The 19,692-nt window shown below is 41.0% G+C and overlaps 1 protein-coding gene across 1 annotated transcript; it reads left to right on the top strand.

The window, feature by feature from the left end:
- The first annotated feature begins 1,558 nt into the window (after positions 1–1,558).
- On the top strand, positions 1,559–19,027 carry KATNBL1 (katanin regulatory subunit B1 like 1). The gene is made up of 10 exons (XM_082485333.1): positions 1,559–1,590; positions 11,268–11,395; positions 13,005–13,045; positions 13,417–13,696; positions 15,033–15,151; positions 15,336–15,386; positions 15,471–15,560; positions 16,097–16,186; positions 16,616–16,709; positions 18,200–19,027. The coding sequence occupies exons 2-10, from the start codon at positions 11,282–11,284 to the stop codon at positions 18,230–18,232; spliced, it is 912 nt and encodes a 303-aa protein (XP_082341459.1). The 5' UTR covers positions 1,559–1,590; positions 11,268–11,281; the 3' UTR covers positions 18,233–19,027.
- Positions 19,028–19,692: the final 665 nt, after the last annotated feature.

The raw sequence follows: 19,692 nt of genomic DNA on the forward strand, positions 1-19,692 counted from the left end.
CCAAAGGATTTCGTTATATATTTGCAGCTCATTTTTAGTGCTATCCAAAGCCTTCTTTGTATAGCAGTTTTGTGTCATAAGCTGGTATCTTGTGGATGACCTTGTTTTAAAGTCTGATGATACCATAAAATAAGAAGTGGATCATAAAAAGTAATACAGTCTCTGATTAAACCCAGATGGTTTTGGAATTGTTCAGACACTGAGGAAATGCTTTAATAACCAAATTACAATTTAAATTGTTATGCCCAGTTAACTTATTGAAGAAAGGATGTAATTTGTTAAAGCCTGCCCTCGCGTCCGCCAAAATTGAGACTAAAGTACACTACATAAAAAAATTTCAGCCAAGCCAACGCTTACATGCCTGTAACAGGGACAGATGAAGTCTCTATTTTACAGGGATGCTGTGAGGTTGCATGAGAAAATAACACATTTCAGGTCAGAATTTATGATGGGAAAGAGGAGCAAAGTGAGGGGAAATGTGGAATAAATCTCTCCTTTCCCTCCATTTATCACTAAAGCAAGCCATTTTTCTCACCGGCTTTAGGGATGAGACGCTATACCAGATCAAAGAGAGAATCTTAATAACACCCAAGCCCCAGGAATACTAAAGCTATTCATACTCAGCTATGACCTGGAGCTAGCGTGGATTTCTCAGCCAGTTTGAGCATCGCACGCTCATCACCGCGCTTCGTCATTAGGAGCCTGCAGACGTGGTCGGGGAGCGAGGGCTGTGAGGTTCCTGATACAACGTAAATGCTGAAGGATAATTAGGCATCAATCAGCAAGCTTTCTTTCGGCTGAGCAGCACCAAGCTGGAACGCAACACCGCTCTCAACAGCAGGGGCGGCAGTGACAGCTGCAGGCCCGAGTGACGCCTGTTGAGCCAGCTTAAGAGCTGGCCTGCCTTTGCCTCTTCTCTGCCGGTGCTCCTGCAGCGTCCCGGCCCCAGACCGGAGTGACTGGGCCGCAACCTGGGGCGCTGAACCCAGCCTGGGGCCTGAAGAGGCTCCACTCCCAGCGGGGAGGTGGTGGAGGACGAGGAGCTTTTCCCAACAAGAAGCTGGACCCCACCAGCGCAGGTGAGACGCGGTCAGGCCAGGGGGCTGCCGGCCCCTGGGGCGGGGCCGACAGACGGCGGGACCACGCCGCCAGGCGGGAAGGACGGAGGAGGCCTGAGGTAGGGCGGGCGCGGCAGCCTGGGCGGAGGCGGACCTGCCCTGATGAGCGACCTCGCCAAAGAGGGAAGCAGCGACCTTAAGAGGCTTATCGAGCAGCCCAGCCGCCGCAGCAGGCAGGTGGCAGGCGGCGCGGGGCAGGGGGGGACGGGGCGCTGCGTGAGGCAGCAGACGCCGCCGCGGCGGGGCGGAGCCTTCAGCCCCTGGGAGGTGCGGGCGGCGGGACCGCCAGAGGGCGCTGTCTGCCCGCGGCGCGGCGGGGCCGGTGGGGCGTGGCGCGGCGCGGCCCAGCATGCAGCGCGGCGCCGTTTGAATGGCGCAGGCTCCGGGTGCTGGGCCCCGGCGGTAGGTCTCCGTAGCTCCTCCTCTCCCCCACCTTCCTCGGCGTGGCCCGGCCCGGTACCATGAGCAGCGGGTGAGTGAGGGGGGGAGGGTGAAGAACTGCCTGGGCCGCGGCCGAGAAGCTGGCGCTCCGGGCCGGCCGCCGGCGGGGTCCTTAGTGGCCGGCGGGCCCGGTCCCTAGTGGCCGGCGGGCTCCTCTTGACGCCGCGGCGCGTCTCCGGCCGCTGAGAGACCGGGGGCGGGAGGGATCTTCGGTGAGGCCTTCCGCCTCCCCGCCGGCTCTGAGGGAGCGGAGCGGAGCGGGCGGCGCCGTGCGGGCCGCGCTCTGCCTCGCTGGGGCCAGGTGCGGCTCCGGGGCGCCCCGCCCGGCGTGAGGGCCGAGGGCGGGGGTTGCCGCAGCCGGTGGGTCGGCGGGGCTGCCGCCTTCTCGCTCCCCGCACCGTGGGACGCGCGGCGGCCGCCGCGGAGCCTCCCAGCCGCGAGCAGCGCCGAGCCGTGGGCTGCGCCGGTGCGGGGACACCCTCACGGCCACCGGGCGGCCTGCGGCACGGCTGTCTTCGGTACTTGCGGTCACCTCCAGCCAGCGATTTCTGGCGGTTTTGCCTTTATTTGAAGCGGTGGCGTCAGCCACAACTCCAAGCAAGCGTGTGCAGTGGCAGATAAACGCCAGGAGAGCAGGAAAGGCTTTAGCGCTGCGGAGAGGGAGGGCGGCAGGCTGGGTGCGAGCCTTGCTGGCGGATTTTTGTTCCCTGGGTGTGACAGATTCCAGTGGGGAGGAAAGGGGGGGGGGGGGGGGGGAACTTCAGATGCTTTGAGATCAGATCCTGCGTTAATTACTTTGTTAGAAGGCCTTCAGATTTCCCCCACCCCACCCCCCGTTGTGCTGGAGTAGTTTGGCATGTTGTCAAATATAGATCTAAAATAAAAATGTCTTTATTTCACTGGATAGTGAGATGTGTTAAGGAGAGAGACTGGCGGGTAGTTTCAGAAACTTTTTGTTGCTGTTTTTGTAACGTGCTGTGCTTTAGAGCAAGGTTAAGTCAGTTTGCTTAAAAATGGCTTCTTCCATCTCATCTTGGAACATGAATTTTGCTTTTCCCAATCCCTTGGGTTTTTTTGTTCCTTCTATTCCCTATCTATAATCAAGGAAAGAAAGGATAGCTACCCATGATTAGTAGAATTAAAGCATAACAGAAGGCAGGTTAGTGCTGCTTTGGCTGTGCTAATTGGAAAGAAGAAATTGTTTTAGTCAAAAGCTGTTGCTTTAATTTCTTGTTATCAGTTCATACAGTTTTGATTAAAATGTCTGTAATATTATTTCGTTGAGCTCAAGTTACCATTGGTTTGAATTCCTATACTTTATAACTCAGAACTTCATTACAATATTGTAGAAATAATATTAATGTATTTTATATGTATAAATTTAAAAAAACATATATGTGTATTCTTGCTCTCTCTCATCCAGTTTTGAACCTTCTCTTTTCAGTATATTTCCATTGGAATCATTTAAATAAGTATTTTTAAAAAATTTAAGTTTCATATGCTGGTCCCAGGGTAAGGAGCTTCAGTATGAATTAAGAAGGCTTTTTTAATACTACAAACACACCACATTCAATAATAGAAATGTATTTAAGGGTAACATAATAGAAGTCATGTGATCCTAAGCTATGTGAAACGTAGTCACAGACTATGTTCAGCCAAATGGGGGTGAGGTCGATACCCATGCCTCCACCAAGTTTGGAGCTTGAGGGGTTTTCCAGTATGTCTTTCTCTGGGTTTGAATTTTAAATGCTTGTTGCAGGTTTTTGAATCCCTTCTTGGGTTGAGCAATTAATAGTAAAAAAAAACCAAAACAAAAAAACTTACCATATTTAATTTTGAGTAGTGTCTAAAAGCTGTTTAAAATGTTGATGTGGGAGCTTCAGTGTATTGGAACTTTATTTCCTGTGTAATAACTCCCAGATAACTTTAATAATAGAACTTTTCCAACCTTATTGCTGGAATGTTCATAAGTGAAAATCAACAGGTAAAAGCATCTTTTCATTAGTGAAGCACAACTTTAGAAAGGACTAAAACACTGAAAAGTAATATTACTTTGTATCAGCTTAACATATTTGTAAATGGTATCTCCAGATGCAGAAAACTGGGTACTCGTTTATTTGTCTTTTTTTCTAGAAAATATTTTTTCCCAGAATGTGAATAACCTATTAGACTTTAGGTTAGCTCCACAAAGAGAGCTAATTCACACCTGGATTCATCCTCAGTAAACTTAACTGAACTCTGACTTGTGGTCATTGTCAGAGGTTTGTTATGACTGCTTGTGCCAGTGGGCCACATACAGATTCCATATGTAAGAGTAATAGGAAAATGAGCTTAAATTGTAGGAATAAGCTAACCTTAAATAGTTACTCAAATGGTATTTGTCTTTACTGCAAATTTCATGTCATTCCTGTAATTTTTGTCCACGCATGCTACTTTAAACTGGAAAAAATGGCCTGGCAGGTATAGCATGTTAAAAAATTGTTTTGCTAGCATATAAGACACAATTTCATAGCATTGCAGAAAAATTTTGCATTAACATACTCCTTAAAAATCTTCAACTCCGTTTTTTTTTTAAGATAATTCAGTATGTAACACCTGGTGAACTGTCAGGGCATAAATTACTAAAAAAGGAGTTTAAAAAACCCACCCTGTTTCATATTCAAAGGATGTAGAAGCCATCTAAAACAGAGAGACAGATGGATTCTGTGACATTTGTCAGAGTTAAAATGAAAGGAACACATGCCAAGCTTATGGAATTGCTTCTGCATCATAAGATAGTGCTAATTTATTTTTATAGACAGATTACTCTTTTGGAAGTAAATTTGGAATAACCATTCTTGGAAGTTTCTCATGAGCATTTTAAATCTGTTAATAATTGGTGAAATGAGTTGATTGTTACTGGTTCCCTGATGTATACCTATTTTGAATGATTTCAGAGCATGAGCTCCCCTCCTTGGGGAGTAACAATTAATTAACTCTTTCATCTGGGTCTAATATTGTCATCCTTGAACTTGCACTTGATTTAATATGGAGTGGGGGAGAATCACAAGAACATCAGTGATGGCTAGTGTATGTGGAATGCTACAGGAGAAACAGCTGTTAAGAATTTGGGCAAAGAGTAGGACAGGAAGAATGCTCGAACGGGTATGTACTGATGACTTACGTAAAATAGTTGGATTTCTTTTGCTTTGCTGTCATGCAAAGTACTCAAGTCTGTTCTGTAAGAAATTAATGTTATGTTAATACATGTGTAGATTACATAACATGCAAAGAAAAGTTTGTCCCTCTCTGGGGGCCATGCCCAGAACATAGGATGACGGGAGGGAGTGGCAGAGTTGTTAATACTTGCCTTTGATAGATACGCACTTGAAAGCCTTTTAGTGCTGTCTTTCTTTGCTTGATTCTGGTATGACTTGAAGAGTTGTATTGCATCTGGGAGAGAGCAGAGTTGGAAAATAGCAGTAGGGCCATCAAGAAAACTTTGCACAGGTACAGTCTATTGGCTGTGGGGACAAATGAGTTGACTTATCAAGATATATGGCTGCTATTACTCTAGTCCTCCTGTTCCCTGAAAATCATAGAATCATAGAGTAGTTTAGGTTGGAAAGGACCTTGAAGATCATTGAGTTCCAACCCCCCTGCCATAGGCAGGGACACCTCCCACTAGACAAGGTTGCCACATCAGCATGGCCCTGAACACCTCCAGGGATGGGGCCTCAACAACCTCTCTGGGAAACCTGTTCCAGTGCCTCACAACCTTCAAAGTGAAAAATTTCTTCCAAATGTTTAATCTAAACCTGCCCTCTTCCAGTTTAAAGCCATTCCCCCTTGTCCTATCGCTACATGCCCTAGTAAAAAGTCCTTCCCCAGCTCTCTTGTAGACCCCCTTTAGGTACTGAAAGGCCGCAATAAGATAGATCTCCCCGGAGCCTTCTCTTCTCTGGGCTGAACAGCCCCAACTCTTTCAGCCTCTCCTCATAGGAGAGGTGCTCCAGCCCTCAGTTCATCCTAGTGGCCCTCCTCTGGACCCACCCCAGCAGGTCCATTTCCTTCTTATGTTGGGGACTCCAGAGCTGGATGCAGTACTCCAGGTGGGGTCTCATGAGAGTGGAGTAGAGGGGCAGAATCACCTCCCTTGACCTGCTGGCCACACATCTGATGCAGCCCAGGATACGGTTGGCCTTCTGGGCTGCGATTGCACATTGCTGACTCATGTTGAGCTTCTCGTCAATCAGCACCCCCAGGTCTTTCTCCTCAGGGCTGCTCTCCAGCCATTCCCCATCGAGCCTGTATTTGTGCTTGGGGTTGCCCCGACCCAGATGTAGGACCTTGCACTTGGCCTTGTTGAACTGCATGAGGTTGGCTTGGGCCCACCTCTCCAGCCTGTCCAGGTCCCTCTGGATGTCATTCCTCCCCTCCAGCATGTCTGCCTTGCCAAACAGCTTGGTATCATCAGCAAACTTGCTGAGGGTGCACTCAACCCCACTGTCCATGTCGCCGACAAAGATGTTGAACAGTCCAGGCCCCAGTACCGACACCCTGAGGAACGCCACTTGTCACTGCTCTCTACTTGGACATCAAGCCATTGACCACAACTCTTTGAGTGCGACCGTCCAGGCAGTTCTTTATCCACTGAGTTGTCCATTTGTCGAATCCATGTCTCTTCAATTTAGAGACCAGGATATCGTGTGGGACAGTGTCAAATGCTTTGCACAAGTCCAGGTAGATGACATCAGTTCCTCTTCCCTTGTCCACTGCCACTGTAACCCCTTTGTAGAAGGCTACCAAATTTATTAGGCATGACTTGCCCTTGGTGAAGCCATGCTGGCTGTCACCAGTCACCTCCTTGTTTTCTATGTGCCTCAGCAGAGTTTCCAGGAGGATCTGCTCCATGATCTTGCCAGGTACAGAGGTGAGACTGACTGACTTGTAGTTGCCTGGGTCTTCCTTGTTTCCCTTTTTGAAAATAGGGGTTGTTTCCCCTTTTCCAGTCGGCAGGAACCTCACCGGGCTGCCATGACTTATCAAATATGATGGCTAGTGGCTTAGTGACTTCATCTGCTAGTTCCTGTGGATGTATCTCATCAGAGAGTAAAAGGGGGAGGAGGGAGAGGGTTGGCATCTGCTACGAGAAGTCACATGTGGGATGGCGGAAATTGGTGGAATGTGAGCCTACCATCTTAATGGAATTGTGAATCTCTGTTCAGATTCACAGTCTACTTTGTTACAGTTGTAAAATAGTTTAGGCTTGTATGATGAAGGGCTAAGGCAGAGCTGAACGGGAGTTGCAGTCTATCCTCAGTTTACTTTTTAAAATTTTGTAAAGTAAAAGTTGCATTGGCTTAATGAAATGGTATAACATTGTTCTGAACAAATACAACTAGCTCTACTCATCACAAGGGAATAGTAAAAAATTCAAGAAGTTAAGGTGTAAGTTGTTTGATCTTCTATAAATTAGTATCTAATGCCAGTTTAAAAATCCTCCAAATTTATCCCAAAATAACGGTGGAAGGTAGTATCCAATTAGCTATCCCTAGATGATATTTGATAGCAGATAGGAAATGAAGGTTGGCAAGGGCCCTGTAAAGTGCCTTTCAGCCTCTAGCATTCATCTTTTTAATTGCTGGCCAGCTATCATTTTATCATGTGTTACTAAGCCTTTGGAAGCAGGATTCTTGATGTGGACTAAATTTATTGGAGCGGTATTAGGTTTGCATGTACCAGATTCTTCTGCTTGTTTTCTGCTTTGTGTCTGTGCTATCTGAATTATATTTCTGTATTTAATCGCTTTCGGTGTATTTCTTTTTTTATGAATTTACACAGTCTACCCTGGAACCCATGACAACATTTGCACAAAAAACATCCTGGGGCAAGTTCAGCTTGATTATAATTTGTACCTCCTGCCCCCTCTTGTTAACTTTGAGCCTGCCTTCAGCCAGTGTCTTTTGCCCCTTCATTCTTATATTGGGCAAGACAGAGAACACTCTGTGCAAGTTCTCCAAGCCATTAATTTTGTAGGCCTTTGTCTTATTTCCCCCTCTCTGCTCTAAGTAGCCTCTCTTCCAGACTTAAAAAGCCTGATCTATTCAGTTGTTGATTGTGTGGAAGGTATTGCATACTTTTTTTTTAATTTGCCTTTGTATGAGCTCTTTTTCACTTTTGAGGTTTGGGGTGGGTGTTTTGGGTTTTTTGTTTGTTTGTTTTTGAAAGAAAGAGAGCTAAACATGCACACAGTATTTGAAATACAGGCACAAATTAATTCTGTACACTGTCAGAACAATGATCTGTTTACTTTTCACTATTTATTGATCCATATGGAGCACTGAGCAATCCAAATGATCTGAAGTAAACTGTCATATATCCAGATCTTGTTGTGGGTGGCAATTATTAGCTCTGAGCCTGTGATTCTGTATGGGAACCCAAAATTTCCTTATGCCTGCAGACACACAGGCTTTGCTTTGCATTAATCTATAATCATTGTTTCTGCTTATTGTATATCACAGTTCTTCTCTAATTCTTCAGTTATACCAGACACTAACGATGAGGGCTAACTTTGTATTGTCAACTACTCATCTTCTCTGTGAGGCAATTTATGAATATATTGAACAGCATAAACCAATGGAGATTTTTTTTGCAGGATTCCTGTGTTGGCCTTCAATGTGGGAACTGCTTAGACAGTTTATCACTGTTTCGTAGCTATTTCTCCATGCAAAAACTTTCCCTTTTGTCACTTGGTTGCTTAGTTACCTCAAGATATTTAAGTGAGGGAGTTTTGGAAGCCTTTTGGAATCTCAGACTCTATCATTTAGCTGTCCTTTATCCATGTTATATTACTTCATACTCTCAAAGAATTCCATTAATTTTGCAGGGCAGGACTTGCCTTCGCAACAGCCAGGTTGAATCTTTCCCAATATATTATTTGTTTGTGCCCACTAATTTTATTCTTGATTACATTGTTTATTAATTTGCACAACAGAGATGTCATTCTGGATCTTCCTTGAGGCCATCTTTAAATACTGACTGTATTTCCCACATGTGATTTCTTCAGGTGCTTTGTCAGTTCTAAGGGAGAGATTCTCCACTTTGGTTAACACCACAGCTATTTCATTGCTGTTTATATGTTCACTGCTTCTTCTGCATTGCCAGAGACCCTCACAAAACAGGTTAAACTATGGAAACCTCTCTAAACTGTAGGACTGCAAACACAGACATCAGGATTTTGCTTCACTTCATCAGATGTTCCTTTATATCTGATCATCTGTTGGCCTTTGGGTTTCTGTTCCTAGTCTTTAAATAAATAATTGATAGTTTTGTTGTCTTTTCTCATTTCAACTGGGAGGCTAGGGGGCATTGTGTTCTTATCAAATTTGTCAAAGCGTGTAATTCTCCATTTTTCTCTTAGACATGTTTAACTCTTTGTAGGGAACTTCTTTCCCCCCAGGATAATCTCTCTCCAGTTCAGGTATTTTGAGATGTTACCTTAAGCTCTTTAGATCCCAATATTAAACACTGATATGCTAATCGAGTTTCCGTGGTAAGACACTTCTTCCTAGCCTTCTGTTAAGTAAAAAGCACTGTAGTTTAATGGTGCTGTCTTATGTGTTGGCGATCAGATTCTCACTTACTGCTTAGCATGAAAGAGGAGGGTAGGTTGAGATCATTTATTAAACAAGCAAGTAAGGAGAGGTCAGTCTTCTGCATGAAGAGTTGTAAGCTGTCAGTGTGTCACAGGAGTAGTTGCAAAAGTGATGTTTTAGGAACAGAGATTATAGAATTTTTTTTTTTATTTTTTTTTTAGCATCTGACAGGATGATTCTGTAGGGTTCAGCTCTGGTGGTTGCAGGTGCTCTTCCCAATTCTTCTGGAGTTTATTGCATTCCCCTCAGCCACATTCTCAAACAGGGGATGCAAAAAAAGTAAATCAAGATTTTTCCAAGTCCTCTTAGCTTTCCACCTTCATTGTTAGCCTGAATATAAGGCTGGGTTGGATTTTTAGGGTTGTTGAGCTGGGCTTTTCTTCAAAAGTTCAGTTGTTTGCCTTTGGGTTGTGCTTCAAGTTCAGATATTAACATACAGCGATTTTGCGTCCAAATAGTGGTTTCAATGACTGAGCAGAGAAGAAATTTGTTGTTCTTATATTTTTCCCTGAAATTTAGAAGAAACCATTTTTTTTTTACTATTTATTTATAAGCCTGGTGGCTGGAAGCCTTGAAGTGTGAAGAGCTCACAGGGTGACAACTATTATGTCACCGTCCCGTAGTATGCAGGGGAAGTTAAGGAGTCAAGTTAATGAACCACTTAAGCCAGCCTTGTGTCTAGAAAAGTGTGGACCACCAACTGTTAAAGGTCGTGCCCTAAATAATGTTGTCACTTGCAATGCTTGCTGAAGTTGTTGTCTGAGGGCTCCATGTTCCGATCTTACAGGGTAAGGGTTTCTATCTGTAAATCTTCCTTTTTTGAGAAAGAGCGGTATCTCAAATGAGATTCTTCAGTATAAATCCTGTTCTAAAGAAAACTGAAGCATTTGGAGATTTTTTTTTGCTTCCACTGTATCCTACAATATGGAATTTAATATGCATTATGTGGAGAATACACCTTCTATTTTGTTTTCAGCCTGCTACCTGTTTGTTTTATTTGATGGCCTTTAGCTACTGCATTGAAAGATCTTCTGTGGCTAATAAGCTGTTTCCCATCTGACTTTTTCATTGATCAGTGTCTTAGTGTTTTAAATACTGAAGTTCTTAATGTGAGGTAAATCTCCTACATAGAGGAAAAAGGGTAGGACTGTTGGTACTAAAGGTGGAGGGGAGAGACTGGGGCACTCATGTTGGCAGCATAGTTTTGCTGTTGAGGGGAAAAACAATAAAATTAGAGCAAATGGTTGGCTTTTAAAAGTAAGGTAAGATGTCTTGGTGAAACATTTTAGGAATAGTGCTCTATGATGATATAATCTGTGAATCCAGCCTCAAGCAATGGAACTTCTGAATCACTTACACAAAATACAAAACTACATGTACAACCGCCCCAATATTGGTTTTGGTTCCTGTGGAAATATTTGCATACTTCAAAAAAAAGTACTTTAGACATTTTCTTACTGTTCAACTGTGGAAAAAAGACTTATGGCTATTTTTCAAATTTAAAAAAAAAAGTTATGCTGAGAAAAATGGATGGGGTGAATTTGCTGATAAATTAGGGGGTGATCTTTCACTTCCAGTTTTTTACCTTCGCTATTTTGATGAAACTTGCCGCCTTCTCGAAAACAGGGATTATTTTTATTTAGCTGCCTTTCCTTACTTGGAAACAGTTAAGACCAATTATTTTTTTTTTTCTAGGTGGCAGGTGAAATTCAGTGTGCGATGTGGAGGAAAGTCTCATAAATTGCCTTATTCTTGTCTGTACGGTACTCCTTGGTGCAGGTGTACTAAGCTGGTCTGAAAACAAGATCTCTGCCTCTCTTTCTTTGGAGGAGACTTGGTTTTGTTCCCTTTTTTTACAAAGCTAAGTAGGAATTCTGAAGTGCTCATGAGCATGTTACTAATGATAAGGCCTCTAGCTAATATTCGCTAAAGGGTGATGTCTTGGAATATTTATATGATGGAACATGTTGTGAATAGTTGAACTGTTTTAACTGGTTTTGCCAGCTGCATTTGAGGAAAGTTGACAGAATGTTTTGGAAAATGTAACTAAACATCTTTTCCTTGAAAACAGGGATTTGAGAGATTATGGCATCTGAAGCCCACAATGTTAGAAAACAGAAAGTATTGCATATTGAAGGTTGTCCCATTGATCTCCCCAGAAAAAGAATCTCTTCTTCCACTAAAAAGATCATGAAGGAGGTGAGTTGTTTGTTTGAGGCTTTTTTCTGATGAAACTGAAGTGAACTTTCAAACAAGTTGATAGTCTAAAACTAGAAGCACGGCACTGCTGACCGTTTCACGTTTAGATGTGCAATAGAATTTAGGTTGAACAGCGATTATGTTATGAAAACTATGTGTTATAATAGGCATAGGCAGTGACTATACGCATACATGCATTGTATCATCCACATGAGCAGTAGGTACTGATACGGTTTTACTCATGCCTGCTTTTCTGCAGTCTAACCAAGAACTGTTTCAGTAGAGGAATTGTGTCATCAGAAAGTTCTCTCTTGCCAAGAGGGCTACATGGCACAAGTGAGAGGTTGGGGTAGGTGAAATACCTGCATTGAAAAGGACCTGTCACTTTGTTACCATACAGCTTGATCTACCATACTGTCTAGTAACACGTACTTTCACTGGATTCTTGATAGTCGGAAACGTTTTCCATAACCTCTTACCTGTGTTCCTGGCTGAAAAGCGAGTAAGGCAGTGGAGTATGGAGGAGGTACTAGGGAGGTAAACTTGCTGTAAAATCACTTCAGACGGTGGGGAAGATGCCAATATTCTCTATGTCCGTTTGTTTATTGAAATTATGTATTAAAATCCACGTGATTCTATGACTCAGTGTTACCAAAAATAGGTCATAGCATTGTCTTAATGTGTACAATGTAAATGTTAACAGTAGTATAAATTTTCATGTTGGAATGCCTGCACTATATGAGCATAGCGCGTGTTTATATGAAAATCCATATTTCTAGCTTGAGCATCTTAGTGCTTTTTTTATTTTTAATAATTTGTTTACTAATGAAAAAAATAGACCGGAACATCACAATTCAACTCATCTTCATTAGATGAAGCTTTAAAACATTGGAGATTACTGTATAAAAATAAGTCTTTCAAAACTCATCTCTAAGTTGTGTTGCTTAATTTTCAAAGGTTTTGCTAATCTGTGCAGCACAACCTTGAATGAATTTTGTGATACCTCTGGGATATCGCTGTTTTATGCAGCCTGCTTGGCGTCAGGGTGCTAATCTGTTCCATATGAATGAGTTCAGGATAATCAAGTTGCTGTTGTCTACAGCACTCTTGATTTATTTAATTTGTTGTTGTTGTGCTTTGGTGGGGAGATGTTCTGTCTTCCTTCCCAATACTAGCATATGCTGTATTACAGGCCTTTAAATGTATGTGTGAGACAAGTAATGCAATTTTGCCATCAGATTCCAGTAGGCTTTTTATATTAGTCACAGTTTTTAGTTTGCTATTAACTAAAGAATCTGTCTCTGATGTCACAATCCCGTCTCTTGCCAAAGATACCCCAAGCCTTCAGCTGACTGTGGTGCTCCAAGGACAGACAGCTATGGCAGAGCTAGTGACCTTCCATAGGTCACTGTGAAATACTTAAAGATTATAGGAAGGTTAATGTAGCTGTGCTTTAATTGCAGAAAAGGAGGAATGGGTAAAGGGAAGGGATCTGTGGTAAATTTAGGCCATGGTAAATAAAGCAGGACTTTTTTTTTGACAAACTGTGGGAGTGTTTGAGCCTTTTTAGTAATAAAGCTTTTTTTATTCTCTATTCCCTTTCTCCCAGGGTAAGAAATCTCCAAAACAGCTGGCTTCATACACAAACAGGTAGGAGGGCTGTGCTGTGTAGAGTCTGAATTTCAAGTGAGGGAGGCAGGGAGGAAAAAGCAGTTTAAAACTATTATAACACCCAAGCAGACACAAATGGAAGATAGGTCTTAATTTACTGACAATACTTGGTTCTTGTGTCCACTTCCATAATAATGAGTCTCTGCATTAATAAAAGAAGGAGAAAAATACTGGTGGTAGCTCTTACTTCTGATAACCCAAATGTCATGAAGGTATATCTTGGGCATAAAATGTTTTAAGTAACCTGCAAGTTGACTGCTGAATTCATAATGATATATTTTAAGTTAATAAAACAAAGTATTGCTTAGGTTTAGAGCAACCTTCATTAAAATACTACTTTATTATTGCAGAATAACAGTTGGAAAAACGGTGACCGGTCCCCTCTCTCTCTTCAAAGTAGTATATTGTAAAAGAAAAGTTCATTGTTATAGCCCAAAGCCTTGTTACAGAAAGAAACAGCTTCCTAAATTTAGGGGCTGTGACATGGCAAATAAAGAAAATGAACTGGCTTGCGCAGGGAATCTGCCAGCAAAACTGCACGACAGTCGTACACACTTGCTGAATTCTAGTGACTCTGGCTCATCTCAAACAGAAGGCCCCTCATCCAAATATAGTGGATTTTTTTCAGAGGTAAGTAGAGTTTAAAGAAACTTTAGTTGAAAAGAAAAGTATTCCTGGTAGTTTCTTTGTGTGATTAGCTGGGAAAGTTTTCAAACAGATTAATTTTCTTAACATATAGATTGACCCAGCCCAGAAGCTCTGATCTGCCAGGCTAGTCTGGGTTACAACTCTGCCAGCACCAAAGGAAGACATTGTTTTGACCCCATTAGGTTTTGTGATCTGGTGTGATGCATGGCCATGTGCATGTTTATGGAAGTGTGACAGTGTTGGTGTATGGATGGGAATAGGCTGGTGAGGTAGGATAGGACCATTTTCAATAGTTTCATGCACGCTAAGATGATACTGCTAACTTAAGTGTTTGTATAAGACTGTTTCTTCTTGAGATTGCTTGATGAAACCCAGTGAATGCTTGCAGGGCTTCTGAAACTCACTAAAAGGTCAGATAGCTAAAGGAAACGGGTTTTGTGATAGTGAGGGCCATTTAAGTCTCTTAATGTTGAAGTTTCCATTTCTGTCATCATAGATGTTTGTTACCCATTGAGGCTTGCAGGTGCTTAAAGTGAGGCCTGGCAGGGAAGGTAAGATTGAAGACTATCACCATGCTGCCTTTTCATGTTACTTTAAGTGTGGGCTGCCATGAAGGAAGAGCCCTGAGAATCCAGTGGGCTGGAGGTATGAGTCTGTGGCACTCTTGCACTCCATTGAATCTTACGGTTTTAAGGAAGGAGCAGCAGAATAGCTAGAATAAAGAGGTTGCAGAAGGGAGGGTAAGAAAACGAAGACTGGGGAAGATTCATCCTCTGAGGGGCTAAAGACCAAATCACTGGCCACAGGTAACTGTTTAACTGGTTTGAGAGATGTGGGTGGCTCTGCAGTGTTCATTCTAATCCAAGATTTTAATAAAATGCCTAAACTTAATTCCAAGAACAAGCTTTTTCAGAAATCAACCTCTTCTGTCAAAGCTCAGAATAATATGTGTAATGACGTGTGTCTAAATTGTTAAAGTTCTCAAAATTAATAAGCACTTAAGTAAAAAGTTCTCAAAGTTGGTGAGAATTAGAGGTTGATGGTCATGAATGCTCTATTTTAATAATTAAATACTTCTCTTTAGTTGTCTATAGACCTTACTCTTGTAGCTTTTGGGTAAAGTAGTCTTAATCTATTTGTGCCCCCTTCTAAGGGAAACTTGTGTTTAAGGCCATTGTTAGCTAAATTTCTAAAACTCATCACCATGCAGGTAGGAAAGCATACTTTCATATACTAAATTACTATATTAGAGCAGCTTATTGTGTTGTTGCTGGCTACTTAAATTGTGATAAACTTTTATATTTTTGAAAACATACAGGTTTCTCAGGACCATGAAACTATGGCTCAAGTTCTTTTCAGCAGGAATCTGAGGCTGAACGTAGCTTTAACCTTTTGGAGGAGGAGAAGTATAAGTGAACTGGTAGCCTACTTAGTGAGGTAAACTGATTGTCTCTTCTTTTATATTCTTAAAGTGCTAGCAATCCCAAATACGCTGCGGTATCTTAGGGGTTCCTTACATGTTGTAACTTTGTAATGCTTATTCTTTAAATTGTAGTGGAAGCATATACTTCAGTCTTTGCTCTACTAGTAACAGTTCTGATTTTATTCTTAATTGTTCTAGGATACAGGATCTTGGAGTAGTAGTAGACTGCCTTCCTGTGCTTACAAACAGGTACAGACAAAAAGAAGTAGGGGATAAGAATTTGCTATACCCATGTTGAAGTTCAAGCACTTCTGAAACATCTTGTTTTTTAAGTTTACAGGAAGAAAAACCGTATATTTCAGTTGGCTGCTGTGTAGATCTTTTGCCTTTAGTGAAATCGCTGCTCAACAGCAAATATGAAGAGTAAGTATCAGGTTTGGGTGTTTATGACACTATTACTTCCTGGCTATGCAGTGCCCTAGAAATTATTGGTGACTGACTCTTGTTCCTTCTGCCCCTTCTCCCAACCCTGCCTTTCTCAGGGAACACCTACCTGAAGGGGGGCTTTCCTGTGAACCTTCCTCCTTTAACAAACCAGTGGTGCAAAAACTCTTTTCTGCAAGGTTAAGGACTGGGGAGGGACACTGCCCTTATGCAGACTTATTTATTCTAAACAGTAAAACAGAATAGCACCGAGGTTTTAGTATGCTTTATAACATGAAATCAAGGCGAAGTTTTCAGGCAAAATACCTGAAGAATTTCTACTTTTTCAACAAGGGCTTCAGTTTACCACTTTGAAATTGAAAGCATAGGCAAGTATTTACATTTGGCAATTTGTCTAGATTTTTTTCTTCCAGAATAGAAAATGCGTTGCTTTCTAAGCTGCTCACCACTTTAGCTGACCTGTAGATATTGGAAGGGGGGGGAAAAAGCATAACCTGTAAAATATGTTGTTACAGGTATGTGATAGTTGGTTTAAACTGGCTTCAAGCTGTCATTAAAAGATGGTGGTCAGAACTATCTGCACATAAAGAAAAGGCAGAGGATGGGTGAGTATAGTATTGGGAAATACTTAAATGTGTTTCCGTAGCTTATTCCATCTCAATCTGTTTTAACTTTGATCAGTAGGAGCACAGCTTATCTACAAGAGAAAAATATGTAATTTGAAAGTAAAAGCTTAAAAGTACTTAAAAGAAACTCTCATGTTCTTAAGCCACAGGTGGTCTTTGGAAACTTACTTTAAGGATTGTCTTGGGTTGTTGTGTTTTTGGTTTTTTTTACTGGAATTTTATTAAATGTAGAACATAGTCATATCGGTGGTTATACAAATGCTGTAGAAGTTGGATCAAAATTTTTTTCTGATACTGTGGCAATATATCATATAGTCTAACTTTATATGCAGTATTAATCAAGTGTTTCAGTCAAAACATCTACTGAAACTTAGTATATATGTTTATAAAGTGTTCATTCCTTTTCAGAAATATTCATATTTTAAAACAACAATTAAGTGGATTATGGGAACAGGAGAATCGTCTTACTCTGGTTCCAGGATATACTGGTAATATAGCTAAGGTAATCCAGTTCCAGCTGTGTTTAGTAACGGACATAGCTGTATCACTTATTGATGTTATTTACTCTAAACTATTGATGGATAGAAACACCTTTCTTTCCAGTAATGCTCAAGTATATTGCACAATTTTTACAGAAGTCTGCAGCGTATTCCCTATGTCAATAGTACTATGGCTTAGAATGCTAACAATGAAATTTTTTTATCCTCTTTTCTTTCTTTACAGAGAAAGCATGTCCTTAATAATAAAATAGCTAATAGTAATAAGCTTTCAAATTGATGTAAAAAAGGGCCCAGATAAATAGGTAGACTGTGAAAGGGACAGATGTTTTCTCTAAAATCTGCTGTACCCATTGTTGTAAGTGTAACGCAGCGTGGAGAATCTTAGCCCAGCAACGTTGTTTGCATTTGCACATTGGGTGACTGGGGCAAGTGACAACACATTAAATTCTAAAGCTTATTGTTGGCCTAATGCTTAGAAAATGGTGAGTTTCTGAAGAGCAGAAGAGCGTCTCCATCTGAAGTGAATCCCTGGTTTGCCTTTCTTGATACGTTGTGGTATCAGTAATACAACGAGGGTGTCTGGTTACTGCATGACTTGCTGCTCATGATACTCATCACTATAAACACGGCTTTTTGAGGTTGGGCACCAAAAGTTGCACCTGATGAAGGTAGCGAAAAAGGACTTAAAGCAGACACTTGGTTATGTGCAGGATTTGAGTGAACCTGAAAAGAACTTGGAGATTGCATGTTTTGCTTGTATCTGAAGGAGCTTTGTGGAATCTATAATTCTGTGGCTACAGAATTTGTCACTTTGATGTATCAAACAAATAAGTTACTTCTTGTTCTTCTGGGACTGCTGTGCACCTCTAACTTCAATTTTGATGTCTCTACAAGGATAATTACAAACTTCTTGTGGAGTTTCAGTCAGCAGGGATGCAGAAGAACTGAGTTCTAACTCCCAACCGGTAGAGCAATAGAAGGTTGTAATACAGACTGCCTAGTTCTTCTGGTAGATCAACATAGCGGTTACCGCCAGTGTCAGCTTGTTTCTCTAGGATTCAGGTTCCCTTTCTGTTCATTTGCCTGCTCCTTAATGTGCATCAGGACAGATCGTGACCAAGGCCACCTGAACAAGTCAGGAGCAAAAGGAGTAGCACAAGAATGTTGGAGGGATGGGGTGAAGGAATATCACTCTTAATAAACGTTTTAGATACATGATCTCATGATGATTTTTTTTCTGGTGCATGCAGGGAGCAGAGGAAAAATGGACTAAATTGATTGCTTTGGAAGCTGATCCCACTATTCTTGCAGGCTCTTTAGGACATAAAGAAATGCCGTTGAAAGTAATCTTGAAGCTAACTTGTTCTGAAATTTGGCCTAACATAATTATTCTTGTATTATGTTCCTGATTGATTACCCTGCCTCACATACACAGTTGGTATTACAGATACAAGTAATGTGACAAGCACTTTCTCCTCTTTCTCCCTTCTAGGATGTAAATGCTTATTTATTACAGCTACATTGACATGATTGGGAAGCTATGTGTGCTTATGTGGTGAAACAACCCCCTAAAGTATCCCTGAAATGCGTACCTGAAAGCCTTTTGAGAAATACTGGCAGAAGAGAACTGAACTGTCAAGCTGTTTAATGAAACCACTAATAAAATCCTAACAATCTACTTCACATTGAAGTGGAAAAATGTCTAATAGGAGCAACTTTTACTTCAGTGAGGTGAAAGTGCACTATGAAAACTGTATGCCTTTGCTGCATTTGGGATTCACTCAGTTACTAGGTATTCATTTAAATGCTACTGTATTTTACTACAGCATCACATAAAAGAAGATGAATTATACTGTTGTGAAGACAAGACAGCAGAACCAGTTATAAGGAACCAACAAAAGCAATCGGCATTAAGAGGTTTTAAATGTTTCTTTCACAAGAGAACTTAAAAATGCACAACTATCTTCCAATTGCATTAAAAAAACCCTTTGGAATATCCAATTACTTCTATGTTTTAATCAAATTATTAAAGACAGTTTTTGTTTGCACTATACAGCAGAGATGCCTTAATTACTAGTGTTTCAAAAAGCCAAGGTGTTAAGATGCAAATAGCTCTTATGTTCAGATTGTGATGGAAAAACTACAAAAGTCAGGGTTTCACATTGTGTAGTTAATGAAACATTGCACATATACAAAAATTCATGTATGAAAAAATATTATAAATACCTGAAGTTAAGCTTGGATAAGCAGTTATTGCAAATGTCAGCAGAACGGTGAATTTACATCTAACAAATGTTTTTATATTGTATGTGGATTTCTAACACAGTAATCTTGTTCTGTATCATTTAAACTACATGCAAATAAGTAAATATATTAAATGTATCTACTGTTTTTCTTTTCAAGTTCGTAAAAACAATTTCTATAATAATCTCTTCCACAGTACTTTTTATCATAGATATTTATGTCTATTGTTTGAAATGTTTACAGCCAGATGAGGCCATGTTATTCAAATCACGCCCTTTTTATACTACCTCCTTTTAGAAACTGACAAAGAGCTTTTGCAGAAATAATCAAGGTCTAGCCTGATCAATGATGGCAAATTCATACCAACAATAGCATTGAAAATACAGCTATAAATTCTTTTACTGTCCTATTGCTATCCTGTACTATTTTAATTTAAAAGTTATGGCTTAATAGCTCTGAGGTAGTTTTGATTTTAAGCTCGCTATTGCCTTTTTTATTTTGTGATTAGGAAGCATGCTTTTCCAATTAAAACTTATGAAGTGCCAGCTGTTCACTTAAAACAAATATATGCACAGCATGTATTACCAAATAGTCTACTTCCTTAAAAAAATTTTAAGTACTTACAAGAGTTATTTTCGTACCTAGCATTAAGCATATGCACTTTTATTGACATGCAGGAGAAAAGACTTTCGATAGCCCCAAGCGGTTTTTGCTTTACAGGTAAAATAAATGAATTTTAAA

The sequence above is a fragment of the Vanellus vanellus genome (assembly GCF_965231255.1).
Source record: "Vanellus vanellus genome assembly, chromosome: 6".
In the NCBI taxonomy this organism is placed as follows: Eukaryota; Metazoa; Chordata; class Aves; order Charadriiformes; family Charadriidae; genus Vanellus; species Vanellus vanellus.

Bases quoted from the DNA above. Each gene is read 5' to 3' on its own strand.
- KATNBL1 (XM_082485333.1), top strand. From the start codon at position 11,282: ATGGCATCTGAAGCCCACAATGTTAGAAAACAGAAAGTATTGCATATT. The intron at 13,697-15,032 runs GTAAGTAGAGTT...GAAAACATACAG, and splicing joins ATAGTGGATTTTTTTCAGAG to GTTTCTCAGGACCATGAAAC. The intron at 16,187-16,615 runs GTGAGTATAGTA...ATTCCTTTTCAG, and splicing joins AAAGAAAAGGCAGAGGATGG to AAATATTCATATTTTAAAAC.